We start from the raw sequence: 15,990 nt of genomic DNA, 5'->3' as shown, positions 1-15,990 counted from the left end.
CCCAGTAACGTGGATTGCGGATCGGTCATTTTAATATCGGACTAACAAACCCTTTTACGGCAACATACATATTCCTGTGGTTAACGAAAGCATAGAGCTTAAACCACCGGCAGAGCATCGACAGTTTTTGAAATCCAACGCACGATCGCGACCATCGATTCCAAGACGCACGGGCTGGTACGCCCGGTGTTTGCGGTCACAGTGGTTAATGAAAGCCGGCAGTATTAATCAGATGCGGAATTGCAAATGGTTGTGGCTCTAAAACACTGCGGCCTCCCTCACGGCTTGGCTGCCGCTCCTGTGACTCCACCATGAACGGAGGCACCAACGGACGGGGCCAGGATTTTCCATTGCGGAACGCATTCTCTTAACCTGCATGAGGACCCTTGCGGCGAAGAACGTCCCGAAACGTATAAAACTAGTGCCCTTCCTTGGAACGACCGTTCACTCGTAGCTTCGTGGCCTGTCCGTTCGGATGGTCAGTTGGTCGTGTGCGATCCGGTGTATTCTGTTGCTGATTTTGGTGTTTTCTGCCCGCCTGGTAGCCCATCCTCAGTTCCTGAGCTTCGAGTGACTCGCGTCGACCCGGATTCTGTTCGAGGTCCGAGCCCCTCCCCGTTGGGCATCCAGCGGTGACGGCAGCAGTGTTGAGTAGTGGAACCAAAACAGTTTTTCCGGTGCCCTGATCTCGAACTGTTGCTGTGTAGCGAACTCAAATGGGAAATTGGTGAATCAAGATTGTACTACCGAATGCCAAAGGTTCTCCACAAAGTGGTAGAGACCCTGCGCTGCCCGAACTAGCCGTATTCTAGTCGTGCGTTTGTGTCTTCAGTGTGACGATAAACTTTTGGTGAAACCGTGAGATGGATTCGAAAGACGGCGAAGCGCTGGCGTTCCGCGCGAAACCACCCAACCCAGGCGAGGAGATTGTCATCTCCGGCATTGCTGGGCGGTTTCCGAATTCGAACAGCGTCAAGGAGTTTGGCTACAATCTGTACAACAAGATCGACATGGTCGACGATCTGGAGACGCGTTGGCGTCATAGCAACGTCGAAATTCCGCGCCGCATGGGCAAGGTGAACAATCTAGAGAAGTTCGATGCGACCTTCTTCGGGGTGCACTTCAAGCAGGTAGGTTGACTTCTAGCGGAACGTACACTTCTCCTTCCTCGGTCCCCCATCCGAACTATTCCCGCGGGAGTTTGGCCGCAAATTCTCCACGCTACGGCGCAACACTTCCGATGGCACTAACTGCGATCGCACTGTCTTTCGCACGATAGGCTCACACGATGGATCCGCAGTGCCGCATTCTGGTGGAGCACGCGTACGAGGCGGCCATCGATGCAGGGGTCAATCCCAAGTCGCTGCGTGGCTCGCGCACCGGTGTCTTCGTTGGGGCGTGCTTCGCCGAGTCGGAGAAAACGTGGTTCTACGAAAAAATCTCGTCCGGTGGGTTCGGAATTACCGGGTGCTCGCGTGCCATGATGGCCAATCGCATCTCATACACGATGGGCTTGAATGGGCCCTCGTTCCTGTTGGACACGGCGTGCAGTAGCTCGATGTATGCACTCGACTGCGCATTCAACGCCATCCGCAACGGGGAGTGCGATGCGGCCATCGTCGGTGGATCGAATCTGTTGCTGCACCCGTACGTGACGTTGCAATTCGCCCGGCTCGGCGTGCTGGCGTCCGACGGATACTGCCGGCCGTTTGACAAGGACGCGTCCGGTTATACGCGCTCGGAGGCTATCAGCGTGATGTACCTGCAGAAGGCGAAGGACGCCAAGCGAGTGTACGCCAACGTGGTGTACTCGAAGACGAACTGCGACGGGTTCAAGGAGGAAGGCATCACCTACCCGTCCGGCGTGATGCAACGGAAGCTGCTGTCCGAGTTCTACCACGAAATTCAGGTCGACCCGTCGACGGTGGACTACGTCGAGGCGCACAGCACCGGCACGGTCGTCGGCGATCCGGAGGAGTGTGCAGGGCTGGACAAGATCTTTTGTGGCGGGCGCAAGAAACCGCTTCCGGTGGGGTCAGTCAAGTCTAACATTGGCCACTCGGAATCGAGCTCGGGCATCTGCTCGGTGGTCAAGTGCATCCTGGCGCTGGAAACCCGGCTCATCCCGCCGAACATTAACTTCCGCGAGCTGCGCCGCGATATTCCGGCACTGGTCGACGGACGGTTGCAGGTCGTGTCGGATACGGTGCCTCTCGACGGTCCGCTGATTGCGGTGAACTCGTTTGGGTTCGGCGGGGCCAATGCGCACGCCTTGCTGTACGGCAACACGAAGGAAAAGGTTAACCACGGACTGCCAGTCGACAATCTGCCACGGCTGGTCACGTGGTCAGGCCGGACCGAGGAAGCGATCGATGCCGTCCTGACGGACATGAGCAACCGCCACCTGGACGCCGAGTACGTCGCGTTGCTGCACAACGTCCAGAGCGAGTCGATTCCCGGCAATGTGTTCCGCGGGTACGGGCTGTACTCGAAGGATGGTACCGAGAATGCCGTGTGCCTGTTCCGCGACACGCAGCACTACACCGGATTGAAGCGACCACTGGTCTGGGTGTTCAGTGGTATGGGGTCCCAGTGGACCGAGATGGGTACATCGCTGATGGAGATCCCGGTGTTCCGGCAGGCCATCGAGCACTGCCACAGGGTGCTGGAGAAGCGTGGCCTCAATCTGATCGAGATCCTCACCTCCAAGAGCTGCAAGTACGACAACATTTTGCACTCGTTTGTGGGTATCGCCGCGGTGCAGATCGGTATCGTGGATGTCCTCCGATCGCTCGATCTCGAGCCCGACTTTGTGATCGGTCACTCGGTCGGTGAGCTGGGCTGTGCGTACGCCGATCGGTGCTTCACCGCCGAGCAGATGATCCTGTCGGCGTACTCCCGCGGTATGGCCAGTCTGGAGACGAAAACCGTGTACGGGTCGATGGCGGCCGTTGGGCTTGGGTTCCGCAAGATCCGCACCATGCTTCCGCCGGGCATTGAGGTGGCCTGCCACAACGGACCGGACTCGTGTACGATCTCCGGACCGAAGGAGAACGTCGAATCGTTCGTGGCGCAGCTCACCGAGAAGGGTATCTTCGCGAAGGAAGTGCCCTGCTCGAACATCCCGTATCACAGCAAGTACATTGCCGAGATGGGCCCGAGACTGCTCGCACGGTTGAACGAGGTGATCCCGGAGCCCAAGAAACGTTCTCCGCGCTGGCTGAGCTCATCGGTGCCCAAGATACGCTGGGATCAACCGGAGAGCCAGTACTCGTCGGCGCACTACCACACCAACAATCTGCTCAGTTCCGTCCTGTTCGAGGAAACGTCGGCCTTGCTACCGAACAATGCGCTCACGATCGAGATCGCTCCGCACGGGCTGCTGCAAGCCATCCTGAAGAAGTCGATGCCCAACGCGATCCACATTGGACTGACAAAACGTGGCAACAAGGACAACGTACAGTACATGTTCAACGCCCTCGGCAAGTAAGTGGTGGCTTCGCTCTGGAGTGAAAGATACAAAACGTTAATATTTCCCGTTCGCTCCATTACAGATTATACATCAACGGGTTGGACATTCCGGTGGCGAGGCTATACCCGCCAGTCGAGTTCCCGGTGTCGCGTGGCACACCGATGATTTCGCACCTAATCCGCTGGGACCACTCGGAGGACTGGTTCGTGACCAAGTTCGAGATGCAAAAGTCCACCAAGAGTGGCGAGCGGCGGGTGAAGATCAAGCTGAACGACGAAGACTACAGCTACATCGCGGGCCACGTGATCGACGGGCGTGTCCTGTTTCCGGCTACGGCGTACCTGCACCTGGCCTGGGAAACGCTGGCCATGGTCAAAGGGCCGATGTACTTCGATCTGGAGGTTGAGTTCGAAGACGTCAAGTTTTTGCGGGCCACCTCGATTACCAAAGACCAGGAGATCGAGTTCACGGTCATGCTGCAGCCGGGCACGGGCCGATTTGAGATCACCGAGGGGACCGCTGCTGTCGTCACCGGGTACGTGCGGCACGTCGAGAACATTGCACTGTCGGAGATTCCGGATCCGCCGGCCAGCGATCTGCCGGTGCTGGCCACCCGCGACTTCTACAAGGAGCTGCGACTCCGCGGTTATCACTACAGTGGAGCCTTCCGCTCGGTGCTTGAGGCACGGGCCGACAGTGCGTGCGGCAAGATCAACTGGGAGCTGAACTGGGTCTCGTTCCTCGACTGTCTGCTGCAATGCTGCATCATCGGCAAGGACACGCGCACCCTCATGATTCCGACGTGCATCGAGCGGATGCGCATCGACCCGAAGATGCATCTGGCCATTGCCAACACGATGGACGAAGGGAGCCAGGTGTTTGAGTTTAAAAACTCCAAAATTCTCAACACGATCCGCTGCGGTGGTATCGAGATCGTGGGGCTTCAGGCAAGCACGGTCGCTCGGCGCAAGCCACCCGGCATTCCGGTGCTCGAGTCGTACCAGTTTATCGCGCACCTACCGGCACCTAGTCTCTCGAAAGCCGATGCCGTCCGGGTGTGCGTACAGCTTGCTCTCGAGAACATTCCCGTGCCGAAGGTGAAGGTGGTGGAGGTAGACTTTGGCGAAAGCTGCCCGATTACGCCGCTGTTTGCTGAGGCACTGGGCGACTTACCGCTCGTCACGGCCGATCTGATGTTCCTGTCGAAGCAGCAACTCTCGCTGGGTGGCGTTCACGTTGAGGACGGCAAGCTGTCGACGCAAACCAACTCGCTGTTCCTCATCTCTACCAACTGCCTCGGGCGGGCCGAGTTTGTGGAGCAGAGCACGGCCAGTCTGCACGAGAGCGGGTTTGTGTTGAGCCGCGAAGCGGCCAACCTGGTCGTGGAGAGCATTGTGCCTCCGAGCGGCTTCCAGCTGTTGGCCGTGTTTCCGGTCGAGCACGAAACGTTCGTGTTGCTGCAGCGCATCAAGCGCAAGTTTATGGCCGTGCCGACGATCGTCCACATTCCGGCGGCGGACGGTCGCTACGAGTGGATTTCGTCGCTCAAGGAAGCCATCAAGTCCGGACCGGCCGTGGCGGTGTCTCAGGGTGACAGTAACTCGGGCATCGTAGGGCTGATCAACTGCATCCGCAAGGAACCGGACGGTGGTATGGTGAGCTGCGTGTTCGTCGACGATCCGGCGGCTCCGCCCTTCGATTTGGACCATCCGGTCTTCAAGAGTCAGCTGCGGCTCGGACTAGCGATCAACGTGTACCGTGGTGGTCGCTGGGGCAGTTTACGCCATCTGCAGCTGGTCCAGAAGGTGGAATCGAAACCGCGGCGTAACCACTGCTACGCGAACGCGCTGGTCAAAGGGGACCTGTCGTCGATGACGTGGCTGGGAGGCCCGTTCAACCATGGTCGCCCGAAGGGAGAGCTGGTGAAGGTCATGTACAGTTCCCTTAACTTCCGGGACGTCATGTTTGCCACCGGCAAACTGTCGTCCGATTTCGCCAATCTGTCGCGCGTTGAGCAACAGTGCGAGCTGGGCTTCGAGTACTCGGGCGTCGGCGAAAGTGGCCGGCGCATCATGGGCATGGTGACCACCGGCGCCATGGCTACGCACGTCGAGTGCGACGATACACTCACGTGGACCGTGCCGGAAAAGTGGACCCTCGAGGAAGCGGCCACCGTGCCGGTCGTGTACGTGACCGTGTACTGTGCACTCTTCATCAACGCGCACATCCAGAAGGGCCAATCGATCCTCATCCACGCTGGCAGTGGAGGCATTGGCCTGGCAGCCATACGCGTTTGCCTTTCGTACGGCCTGAAAGTGTACACGACCGTCGGGACCGATGCAAAGAAGGAGTTCCTGCTGCAAACGTTCCCACAGCTGCAGGCGGACAACATTGGCAACTCGCGCGATACCTCGTTCGAGCGGATGATCATGATGCGCACCGACGGTCAGGGTGTGGATTACGTGCTGAACTCGCTGGCCGACGATAAGTTGCAGGCCTCGGTGCGCTGCCTGGGCAAGTACGGCAAGTTCCTCGAGATCGGCAAGTACGACATGGCGAACGATTCGAAGCTCGGACTGAATCGGTTCCTCCGTGCGCTCTCCTTTACGGCCGTGCTGGTCGACTTCCTGTTCAACGCTCCGCAGGAGGAGAAAATGGTACCGTCCGTTTGGGCACGATCATTGCGAAGCGGAACTGAATTGTTACTCTCTCCGGACAGGTTCTCCACAAGATGCTCCAGAAGGACATCAGCAACGGGGTGATTGTGCCACTGAAAACGAACGTCTTCGCTGCTGGCGATGTCGAGCAGGCGTTTCGGTATCTGGCCAGCGGTAAACATGTGGGTAAGGTGCTACTGAAGCTCCGCGAGTCGCCAACCGACGAGGACTCGGTGCCGCTCAGCTACCTGCCGCGCGTATACTGCAATCCGGACCGATCGTACATCATAGCCGGCGGCCTGGGTGGTTTTGGGCTCGAGCTCGCCGACTGGCTAGTGTTGCGTGGCTGCCGGAAGCTCGTGATCAGCTCCAGCCGAGGTCTTACCAAACCGTACCAGCTGTACCGCATCAAGTAAGCACTGCGCCACCGAGCCACTGGCACCACTCCTTGTTTGATTTTCAAATGTCCTTTTGTCCGCCCTCGTTAACAGCATCTGGGAGACGTATGGCGTCAAGGTGATCGTCAGCACGGACAACATTGCGAGTCGGAGCGGTTGTGAAGCGCTAATCGCTGCGGCGAACAAGATCGGCCCAGTTGGTGGTATCTTCAACCTGGCAGTTCAGCTGCGGGACGGTATCTTCGAAAATCAGACCGTGGAGCGATTTGTAGAGTCCATGGCACCGAAAGCGATTGCCACGCAGTTCCTGGACGAGGTGAGCCGCCGCCACTGTCCACAGCTGGAGTACTTTGTCGTCTTCTCTAGTGTGTCCTGCGGGCGCGGTAACGCTGGCCAGAGTAACTACGGCATGGCTAACTCGGTGATGGAACGCATCATTGAGCGCCGGTGGGCCGACGGGCTTCCGGCGAAGGCCGTCCAGTGGGGTGCTGTGGGCGAAGTTGGCCTCGTGGCGGACATGCAGGAGGACAAGATGGACATGGAGATCGGTGGCACGTTGCAGCAGCGCATTGCGTCCTGTCTGCAGGAACTGGACCCACTGCTAACGACTTCCGAACCGCTCGTGGCCAGCATGGTGGTGGCAGAGAAGCGGGTTCGCAGTAGTGGAAAGGAAAACATAATCGAGTCTGTCATGAACATCATGAGCATTCGCGACATCAAATCGATCTCGATGGACACCACGCTGTCCGAGCTGGGCATGGATTCGCTGATGGCGGTCGAAATCAAGCAAACACTCGAGCGCGAATACGAACTGTTCCTGACCCCGCAGGACCTGCGCTCGCTGACCTTTATGAAGCTGCAAGAGCTGACGGAGGCGAAGGCGACGGCCGACGAGAACGTTAAGCTTAAACTGGCCAACGAAAAAACGCCCACTGGAGTGGCAATGTTGTTGCGCAACCTTGGCGACGAGTTCAACAGCCAGCACACGATCCTGCGGCTGCAATCGGAGAACGACTCGAAGAAGTACAACGCATGTGTGCTCTTCACGCCTGGTATCGAGGGAGTGGCCGGTAACGCGTGGCACAACATTGCCGCCCAACTGTCGTTGCCGACGTTCATCACTCAGCTGACGCACACGATCGACATGACCACCGTCGAGGAGATTGGTAACTTCCTGGCGCCGGAGCTGATCGAAAACATCTTCAAGGGCACGGAGCACTTCTATCTGGTCGGTTACTCGTTCGGTGCCTTCGTCACGCTCGAGCTGGCCCGAATCCTGGAGGAGACGGGCATGCGTGGCCAGATCCTGCTGATCGACGGTGCGCCCAAGTTCCTGCGCAAGCTGGCGATCGATCAGATGACGGAACACTACACGGACGACAGCATACAGGTGGTGCTGACATCCGGTATCGTCAACACGATTTTCCCGGAGGACAACACGGACGTGTTGCCGCTGCTCGCGTCCTGCGCCACGTTCGAAGAGCGCATCGACAAGCTGCTCGAGCTGTCCAAGGACCAGAACCTCTACTCGGAGACGTACCTACGCATGATGCCGAGGGCACTGTTCAACCGCATCAAGATTGCACTCGAAACGGACATCGAACACCCAAAGCCGGTCAAATCACCGATCCTGCTCGTGCGTCCGACCGAAGTTTCGGTGGTGGATATCGAGGAGGACTACAACCTCTCGCGGTACACCGAGGGCACGGTGAGCCTCAAGTTTGTCGAGGGTAACCACATCACGATGCTGGACAACCCAAAGCTGGTACAAATCATTGCCGATTCGGATCCGGTGCTGGAATCGGATCGATGCTTCCAGAAGTACCTTCAAAGTAACGCCGTCGCAGAGTGAGCGTGCGATCGGACATTTCGTTAGCGGCGGACGAGCGCGATATACTAAGCGGGCCGGCGGGACTGTTGGAAGTGAACTTGCTAACAAAACGGGGTTTGTGCATGAATCGGGAACACCACTGGCTATACAATGTTCAAAGTTAGTTAAAGCAATACCCTAAACAACGTAAAAATAACAAAAAATACACGTTTGAAGTAATCATTAAAATAATGAAGTAATCATTAAATGAAGATAATTTAAACGAAAACATGACTCTGCTTGTGGACTCACATGTTCAATTATCAATTTTAACGTCGTCTGGCGCAAGGGGCGGCGAGCACTTGCCGCATCTTCTCCGCAGCCACAGTCGCCCCAAGTTATCCCGGACGTCGTGTCTTTGGCCAACGACGGGTGGAGAGGTTCCACATGCCCAAGGTGCTCTCGGAGCTAGGATTTTTCCGAGCGTTTCTACAAGATATCCTACGTTATTTTCTTCTGCCCGTGATGGTGCCAGAGAGAGACATAGAAACTGTTTGCGGATGGTGGGCGATCCTTCGGAGCATGTCGGGCCGTGTGATCATTATTACATTATTGGTACCAGTACAATGCACAAATCGCTTTCCTGCCCATCGGGCCAGGCAACAAATATTTAAAAAATCAACTAGATACAACTGTCACTTGTCACTGGCGCAACTGTCATCCTATCACTGACAGAAACGGTCGCAGTAGGCAATCAAAACACAAACCCAAAACACTCCTCGAACGCGCGGTATCGGTTCGGTCCGAGAATTTGTCCGCTTACCGTTCACGTACTCCGATTTATCGCTGATTATGTTGCTATTCAACTTTTCGCGCGCACTATTACGCAATAGCCAACGGCTCGACGTGGGCCGGCATCGGGATGTACACCGGTGGGTAGCACCAACGTTACGGGAGCTTCGCCGTCGCCGCGAAAAGATGGGCCCAGAAGCCGCCCTACCGCGCTCGTCGTATACGGATTGGAACTATGGTGCGGAAATTTTCGCCTTCGGTAAACGGTTGCACGAAAGTTTCGACTCCGGTGTCCTGCAGCAGGCCTTCACGCACCGGTCCTTCATCGAGCAGGAGAAACGCAAACAGACCGCAGTCGGTATCGATGACCCGGTGCTAGGGGTAAGCGATAACCAGGAGCTGATAACACAAGGCCACACGTTGATCCAACAGTATGTTGAGGCGTTCTTGCTAACGGCCTTGCCGCGATTACCACGCCATTTCGTTTACTCTATCCGGGACGCGCTTACGTCTGAAATGCAACTGGCTCACCTATCGTCCCACCTGGGCACCAAGGATATTATTCTCAGTGCGGAATTCCCGGTCGGTGAGCCACTATTGGCATCGACGCTAAAAGCCATCGTAGCCGCGCTGCATCGATCATCCGGTGACGAACGGTGTTTCCTGTTCGTGCGTGATTTTCTCTGCACTACACTTCACCAACGTGACCTGTTCGAGTATCTGTCCATCGCCGATCCTCTCGCTATGCTGCGAGAGTACTGCAAAGAGAAAGGGCTGTCCGAACCCGAACCGCGGCTCATCGGTAGCGCAGGGCAGAACACGCTCCTCGCGGTGCACAACGTCGGTATCTACTGTGATCGCAAACTTTTAGGGACGGGCTTCGGCGAGGAGCAAACGATCGCTGTGCAAGAAGCGGCACGTGACTGCCTGCGGCAGCTGTTCGGCACCGAACTGCACATGAAACCGATCGATTTCAACCTACAGCTTTCGGACTGCACATCCCATCTAGCCCAGCGTGACACGCAACAGGCGGCGAATCAGTGAACTCTTTAAAATGTCCACATTGAAGTGGTAAGGCTTTTACTATTGTGTATAAAACAACGGACCCAAATAAATTAGTCTACCAGTTGCTACCAGCGCCACCCGTATCGGAAACTAATCGCCCGTCCTTATCCTTTAACCGCACGCGACCATTCGAATAGCGTGATTCCTGGCTGCCATCCGGGTAGACATACTTGACAGTTCCATCAGGATAGATACGTCGCTTGTGGGCCTTTGTCTGTATTTCCACCTGACCGTTCGGAAGCGAAATCTCTTTGTCGCCGTTCTTCCGTATGATCATCGTGGTTCCGTCGTGGTATTTCCACTCCTCGGCAATATCAACACTGTTCGGGTTTGTCGTGCGTATCGAACCGTTCGGAAAGTGTACCTCTGTCGATCCATCCTTGAAGAGGTGTTCCCTTTGACCACTGAAATGGAAGGATTATTGTCTTAGCGATCGGTGAAAACAACCGGCAATAGTCGAAAGATCTTACTTCGGAAACTCTGTTATCTCGAGCCCATCGAGATAGGTCGTGCGCCAGGTGCCGGTTTCGGAGTAGTAGTATTTCGTCGTACCCTCGGACACGTTCGTCTCTTTGATGTCCTTGTTAAAATACTGCATCCGAATCGTCAGTCCGTCGGGTGATATTTTCTTTATATTGCCGTTCGGGAACCTTATTTCTCTGCTCCCGTCCGAGTGTACTATCTCCTTCTTCAAACTCTTCATCACCTCAGTCGCTTCTGCTGTACGAGCGTTAGACGTGTTACCTTTGGCCTCTTCCTGGCTTGGTTTGTCCTCTTTTCGCACTAAGCCACCGATGCCGGGATGACTTGGAGCCCTCACAGCGTTAAAAAGTGTTTTACGTACCGTTGGTGGGTTCGTAAAATAGGGTGACGTTTCCTGATGACCATCGCCGTCCTGCAGCGCGGAGCTGGAGTCCTCCCCCTGCATCTCATTCTGCTCTTCGTTATCGTCGTCGGAAAAATCATCTTCGTCTGACGAAACTCGCTTTGTGTGCATTGTGTAGCGCCTGCCTGCCAAACGATTATTTTCGTCATTCTCGTCCGTTTCCGAACTTGCATCGGTAATATGCATCATCGGCACCGAGCTGCCGCGTTTGATGGGAGCTACCACCGTTGGCTGACGACCGTGAGTCGACAGATGTTTCATCACCTTAGCTTTCGTCTGCGGCACTCGCACATTCCGCTCAGTGATCTGTACCGTCCGCGCTCTAATCGTTCCGTTGTTTGCCGGGGCCATTGTTTGTTTGTCGGAGCCATCTCCTCTCGCCGATGGCTTATGGTCGCTTTCAGGGGATGGTTTGCCTTCCCTTTGCTCGCCGTTTCCTTCAGCCAGCTTGGCAATGTTTCGATTTATCTCCACCAGCATGCGACTATTGTTTTGTCGCTTGAGGCGCGCATTTTCCGTTTCCAATCGCCGGTTGTCCTTCTTTAGCACCTCCAATTCCAAACGCACTTCCTGCAGATCTTTTTCCACTGTTTTTGCCTGCGCCCGAAACCGAGCCAACGATGCACTGTGCTTCGCTTCGCGCTCTTTTTGGTGCTGGCGCGCCTCCGCCAACTCGTCGGTGAGCCGTAGAATTTCGTCGCGATCTTTTCGATTCGGCTTTTGGGCCTCGCGCAGTGCTTGCTTTCGTTCCGATTCGATCTTCATTCGTTCGTCGTGAAAGTATACTTCCATTTTGATGCGCTCGTCGGCCAAACGTTCCTCCTGCTCCTCGCGGTCCTGCTGCAGTTTGAGCCGTTCCATTTCGTGATCTTGTTTGGCCCGTATCAACTCTGCATTCTCGCGCCGATAGCTATCAATCTCACGCTCGAGTTCGGCTAGTCGTTCCTTAAGCAGTTCACTTTTGGCCAGAATCTCACCGCGAAGAGTGTCGTCGTCAGTGTTCGGTACGGCCGTTTCTTCCCGGTCGCTCTGTCCGTTGTCCGTCGGTTCGTTTTCCGAACAATCATCCGACTGGTCGCTCTCACTGGACGACCCTGTTTGTTCGAACGATTCAGAACGTTGTGTAAATTTATTGTTCGGTGTTGACATTTTACTCAGTGCCATCGCCTTCATGCCCAGAATCGATTCGTGGTCATCAGCGGTAGCGTCGGAACCGTGATGTGTTGCATCGTCAGCGAAGCGAACGTGTCCCTGCTCGTCTTCATCATCCGTTTCCGTGTCGCTTGCGTCGGAATCATTTTCCATCATGGCGACCACCTTGGAGGGCCCTGGAGAGATGCAATCAATCGTTCCGATCTCCCCTCGGTGTACCAGTGGACCGACGATTTCCAACTGAGCGCATCCTCCGTCGTCCTGCGTCATCGTCGTCAACTCGCACGCGGTGCTATCATTTGAAGCAATGAAACGCAATATGCTACTGGAATTGGAATTAAAACTCTTACCAACCACCTTCTGTTCGAGGAGTTCGAAAAAGTTCAATTCCCGTTGCTCTTTACTGCCGCTCGATGCCGGGTCCAGTTGCCTTTTCCATGGAGCATTCGGGACGATGTCGGTCTGTTTGTGCGGCCCCTTCACCGGTTCGGGGAAAGATTGTTTTACCAGGTTCACCAAATTCGCCATACAGTCTCCGGTCGGTGGATCTACGTTCACGCCGGGAAGGGAGCCTCCCTGTCGTGCGGGTACTTTTAGTTTCTTCTCCTGCACTCGGTTCACGTCGAGAACGATTCCTGCCTCACTCCTGTTTCGCGGCTTCGTATCGGTTGTTTTCGTTTTTGTATCCACTCTGACCGAGTCCACGCGTGTCGGTTTGGCCACTGGCAATGTTTTCGGGTCGGTGCCTCCGAGTTCATCTGCACGATTGCTTGCATCACGCTTTGCTCCCAGCTTGCGATTGATTCGATCCCTATTGTGATTCGCAAATTTGTATTTTGGCAAATTGTCCAACTTAAACTTATCCGGATCCACTCTAAACCTGGTTCGCAAACCTTCTCCTCGCTTCAAATACGGTTTTTTCGGAAGGTTCCTTCGCGGAGCGTCTCCTTTCGGTTCCAAAGAAGGAATGTTGGCGTTCGAAGTACGGAAAGTACTCTCATTGTTGTCGACGTTGGCAGGTTTGATGCGCTCGAACGCTAGCTGAGCTTCAAGATTCGTTTCCTCATACTCTGGCTCGGAGTCGCTATCCTCTTGGAAGGACACTTGTTCATCGTCGTCCACGGTGAGCTGCTGCAGTCCCAAAACTTCGTACATTTTATGCTGCTCCTGCTCTAGAAGCTGCTGTTGGGCGATGTGCTTTTCAAGCAACACCCGCTGCTGTTCTTCCTGCCACTTCTTTAGCTGCTCCAGCCGGGCCAGAATGCTGCGAGGTGAATCCGCCATGACTTTTCATCGATCAGGTTTTACCTATCCCACTATATATACAATAATAAACACATTCATCACGAAACAGATTGCTACACACAAACTCTGGAATTGCACATTGCAACGCTCATCAACAAACGACCGTTTAATAACGCGAGAAATGTCAGTTGCTATGCAAACGCGCACATTTTTTGAGCCTGTGAAAACACGGCCCGGTGAAAATTCAGTACATATCACATGCAAAACGCAGTGCATGATCGAACAGATGAACCCAATACTCGTTTGTTGAATTGAGCTAGTATTATCGTAATAGTGAAGAACAATTATCAATTATCATTGTAATACGTTCTGCCCACAACATGTATATTTCTTTCGTTCCGAAAATTAACAAATGTGACATTAGCTAAGGCAGGCGGTATACACCGTATAGTTTAGTTCTTCGCAAGTTCAGACAGGACGTTGTTGCCACTCACTGGATTGATAATGTCACGATATTTGTGACTCCATTGAGGCGCACACGAGACATCCTGACCGCAAAGGGAACTTTTGTGCTTCGACTAATAAATTTCCCCAGGTAATTTTATGTGGTTGTGCCTCTAAATATTTACGCTCTGTGGTTGTCAAAAGAGAAAAATATTGTTTTTCTATCCAACTTGTGTGCGCTCTGGTGTTTTGTAAGCACGGAGACCAATTTTCAAAGGCGCTGTGTAGTTACGAAGCAAATCGACAGTCACGAGAGTATTCTCGAAACTTCTGCATTTATAAACGGCATATAAACGTACACACGCAGCCTGAACGACGACAGCCTGTCTGAGATGTCTGCGCATTCGAGTTTCTACCAGGGAACGAAACGGATATCACCGTTAAAGATAAGGTTAGCGGAAGAGTACGATTCGTAGGTCACACCCGGAGTACATCTCTTGCCATTAACTATCACGTCGCTACAGAAACCCCAGCATTCTGCCATCACAAATCATGCCATCTCCAACGGGAGCTCCGTTCAATTTTGCCGAGATGCCTTGGTCATTCGGAGTGAAGCCAGGGCAAGTGATGGAGTTCAACGCCGTAATCCGTCCCAGTCCGATCACCGTTCCTTTGGGGCCAACCTCGACGGTGTTTTCGATGCCAGCGACAAGTGGCAGTCCACCCACGTTTGTCCCATCCCCGCTACAAAGCTCGCCGATCCCGGATGTTCGAAAACGAAAAACCGAACTAAACGTGGAATCGAATATGTTGTAAGTATTTATAGTATGGGCGTACCTTTCGACCCATTGCATTACAATGTGTTGTGCCCATTGCTTTACAGACAGCCATCGAAACAGTTTGTCACGGAGGAAATTATGTCGTCGCATTTTAAGAATCTGCATTTGTCCACTGAATACACAGCGCATGACATCAATAGAGTTCAAAATCACGTATCGACGCCTGCAACATTTGGGGAGGGCGGAGAAATGATGCTCGGCGACACAATCGGCGGAGACATGGACAAATTACAACCGTATCACGTGTGCATGTCGCCACAGGAACTGGAGGATCGGTTAAAGAAAGCCCAACGGATTGCCATCTGCGAAGAGGTGCGAAAGCTGGAGAACCGCGCAGAGATTCTTCCGCAGGTGCTGCTGCAGCGCCTCGAAAAGCCATGCACTGCGTTGATGATCTGGCAGCCCCCTCAGGACCGGCTAGATAAATTGCTTACATCCGTGACGGAACAGATGGAAAAGAGGGAAAAAACTGAACGATCGGCGGAGAAGAAGACCGCTGCCGCCGCAATGATGTCAATGGATGATGAACCGCTACCCGATCTCCCTGACTACGATGAAGATTTGGACTTCGAACCAAACGTTCCGTCGTCGGCAACTCCCAGCAGCAATGCTGTTTTCGTGCCCGACCTAGCGACCATGGATGTGGAAATGTAGTTTTAGGTTAGCTTTAGACCCCGAACTCGAGGCGGTGCAAATGCGTGTGTGGAATTGCTGGCGAATGCGAATTTGTCTTTAATGTTGTCTCAGTTTCACTGCTACTGTATAGTGTCCTGTCTCAAGATAACACGCACGTTAGTGGGCGGCTTAAAATAAAATTAATATAATATGCGCTTGGCACGGCCCGTTTTTTCATTTACATACTTTTCATCCCATTCTTGCCGTAAATGTAGCACTGAAGAAAGATTCGTTCAAAGTATGGGGCGAATGAAAGTGGAGTGAACACACCATGAATTCAAACCGATTTCGCCCGTTTCACACCGGGCAAGAGAGAGAGAGACAGCTCTTCTGGGCGCGACAAGAAGGTGCAGAAGTTGGCCGCGTGAGAAAGCTCGTCTCAGTACGAAGCAAAAGAGTACGTTTTTCGTTTAGGGATCGTTCGAAGTGTTGTTTGGGTGAAGACGTGTTTGCGCGTGGTTCGCGCGATCCTCTCGTGCTCGGCAAGGTCCCAGATAGTCCGTGCAAAAAGTTACTGTGCGTGCGTGTTTTCTGTGCAAAGGCTTTACTGCGTGC

General features: G+C 54.2%; 4 protein-coding genes across 4 annotated transcripts; 3 read left to right on the top strand and 1 right to left on the bottom strand.

Moving 5' to 3' along the window:
* Positions 1-863: 863 nt before the first annotated feature.
* LOC131212266 (fatty acid synthase) lies at positions 864-8,568 on the top strand. Its single transcript, XM_058206062.1, has 5 exons — positions 864-1,130; positions 1,280-3,486; positions 3,555-6,129; positions 6,192-6,541; positions 6,621-8,568. The coding sequence occupies exons 1-5, from the start codon at positions 864-866 to the stop codon at positions 8,377-8,379; spliced, it is 7,158 nt and encodes a 2,385-aa protein (XP_058062045.1). The 3' UTR covers positions 8,380-8,568.
* A 530-nt stretch (positions 8,569-9,098) lies between these two features.
* Positions 9,099-10,277, top strand: LOC131208967 (large ribosomal subunit protein mL44). Its single transcript, XM_058201916.1, has one exon. It carries the CDS (start codon positions 9,190-9,192, stop codon positions 10,171-10,173), a length of 984 nt encoding a protein of 327 aa, XP_058057899.1. The 5' UTR covers positions 9,099-9,189; the 3' UTR covers positions 10,174-10,277.
* Positions 10,250-13,516, bottom strand: LOC131207297 (centromere protein J). The gene is made up of 2 exons (XM_058199908.1): positions 10,665-13,516; positions 10,250-10,598 (listed from the first exon to the last, which is right to left on the bottom strand). Exons 1-2 carry the CDS (start codon positions 13,514-13,516, stop codon positions 10,250-10,252), a joined length of 3,201 nt encoding a protein of 1,066 aa, XP_058055891.1.
* Positions 13,517-14,136: 620 nt separating this feature from the next.
* On the top strand, positions 14,137-15,558 carry LOC131210399 (uncharacterized). Its single transcript, XM_058203640.1, has 3 exons — positions 14,137-14,372; positions 14,446-14,733; positions 14,805-15,558. The coding sequence occupies exons 1-3, from the start codon at positions 14,314-14,316 to the stop codon at positions 15,412-15,414; spliced, it is 957 nt and encodes a 318-aa protein (XP_058059623.1). The 5' UTR covers positions 14,137-14,313; the 3' UTR covers positions 15,415-15,558.
* The last annotated feature ends 432 nt before the right edge of the window (positions 15,559-15,990 follow it).

The sequence above is a fragment of the Anopheles bellator genome, chromosome 2, assembly GCF_943735745.2.
Source record: "Anopheles bellator chromosome 2, idAnoBellAS_SP24_06.2, whole genome shotgun sequence".
NCBI classification, from domain to species: domain Eukaryota; kingdom Metazoa; phylum Arthropoda; class Insecta; order Diptera; family Culicidae; genus Anopheles; species Anopheles bellator.
Note: the sequence above shows the minus strand (reverse complement) of the source record. Positions and strands in the feature narration are given on the sequence as shown.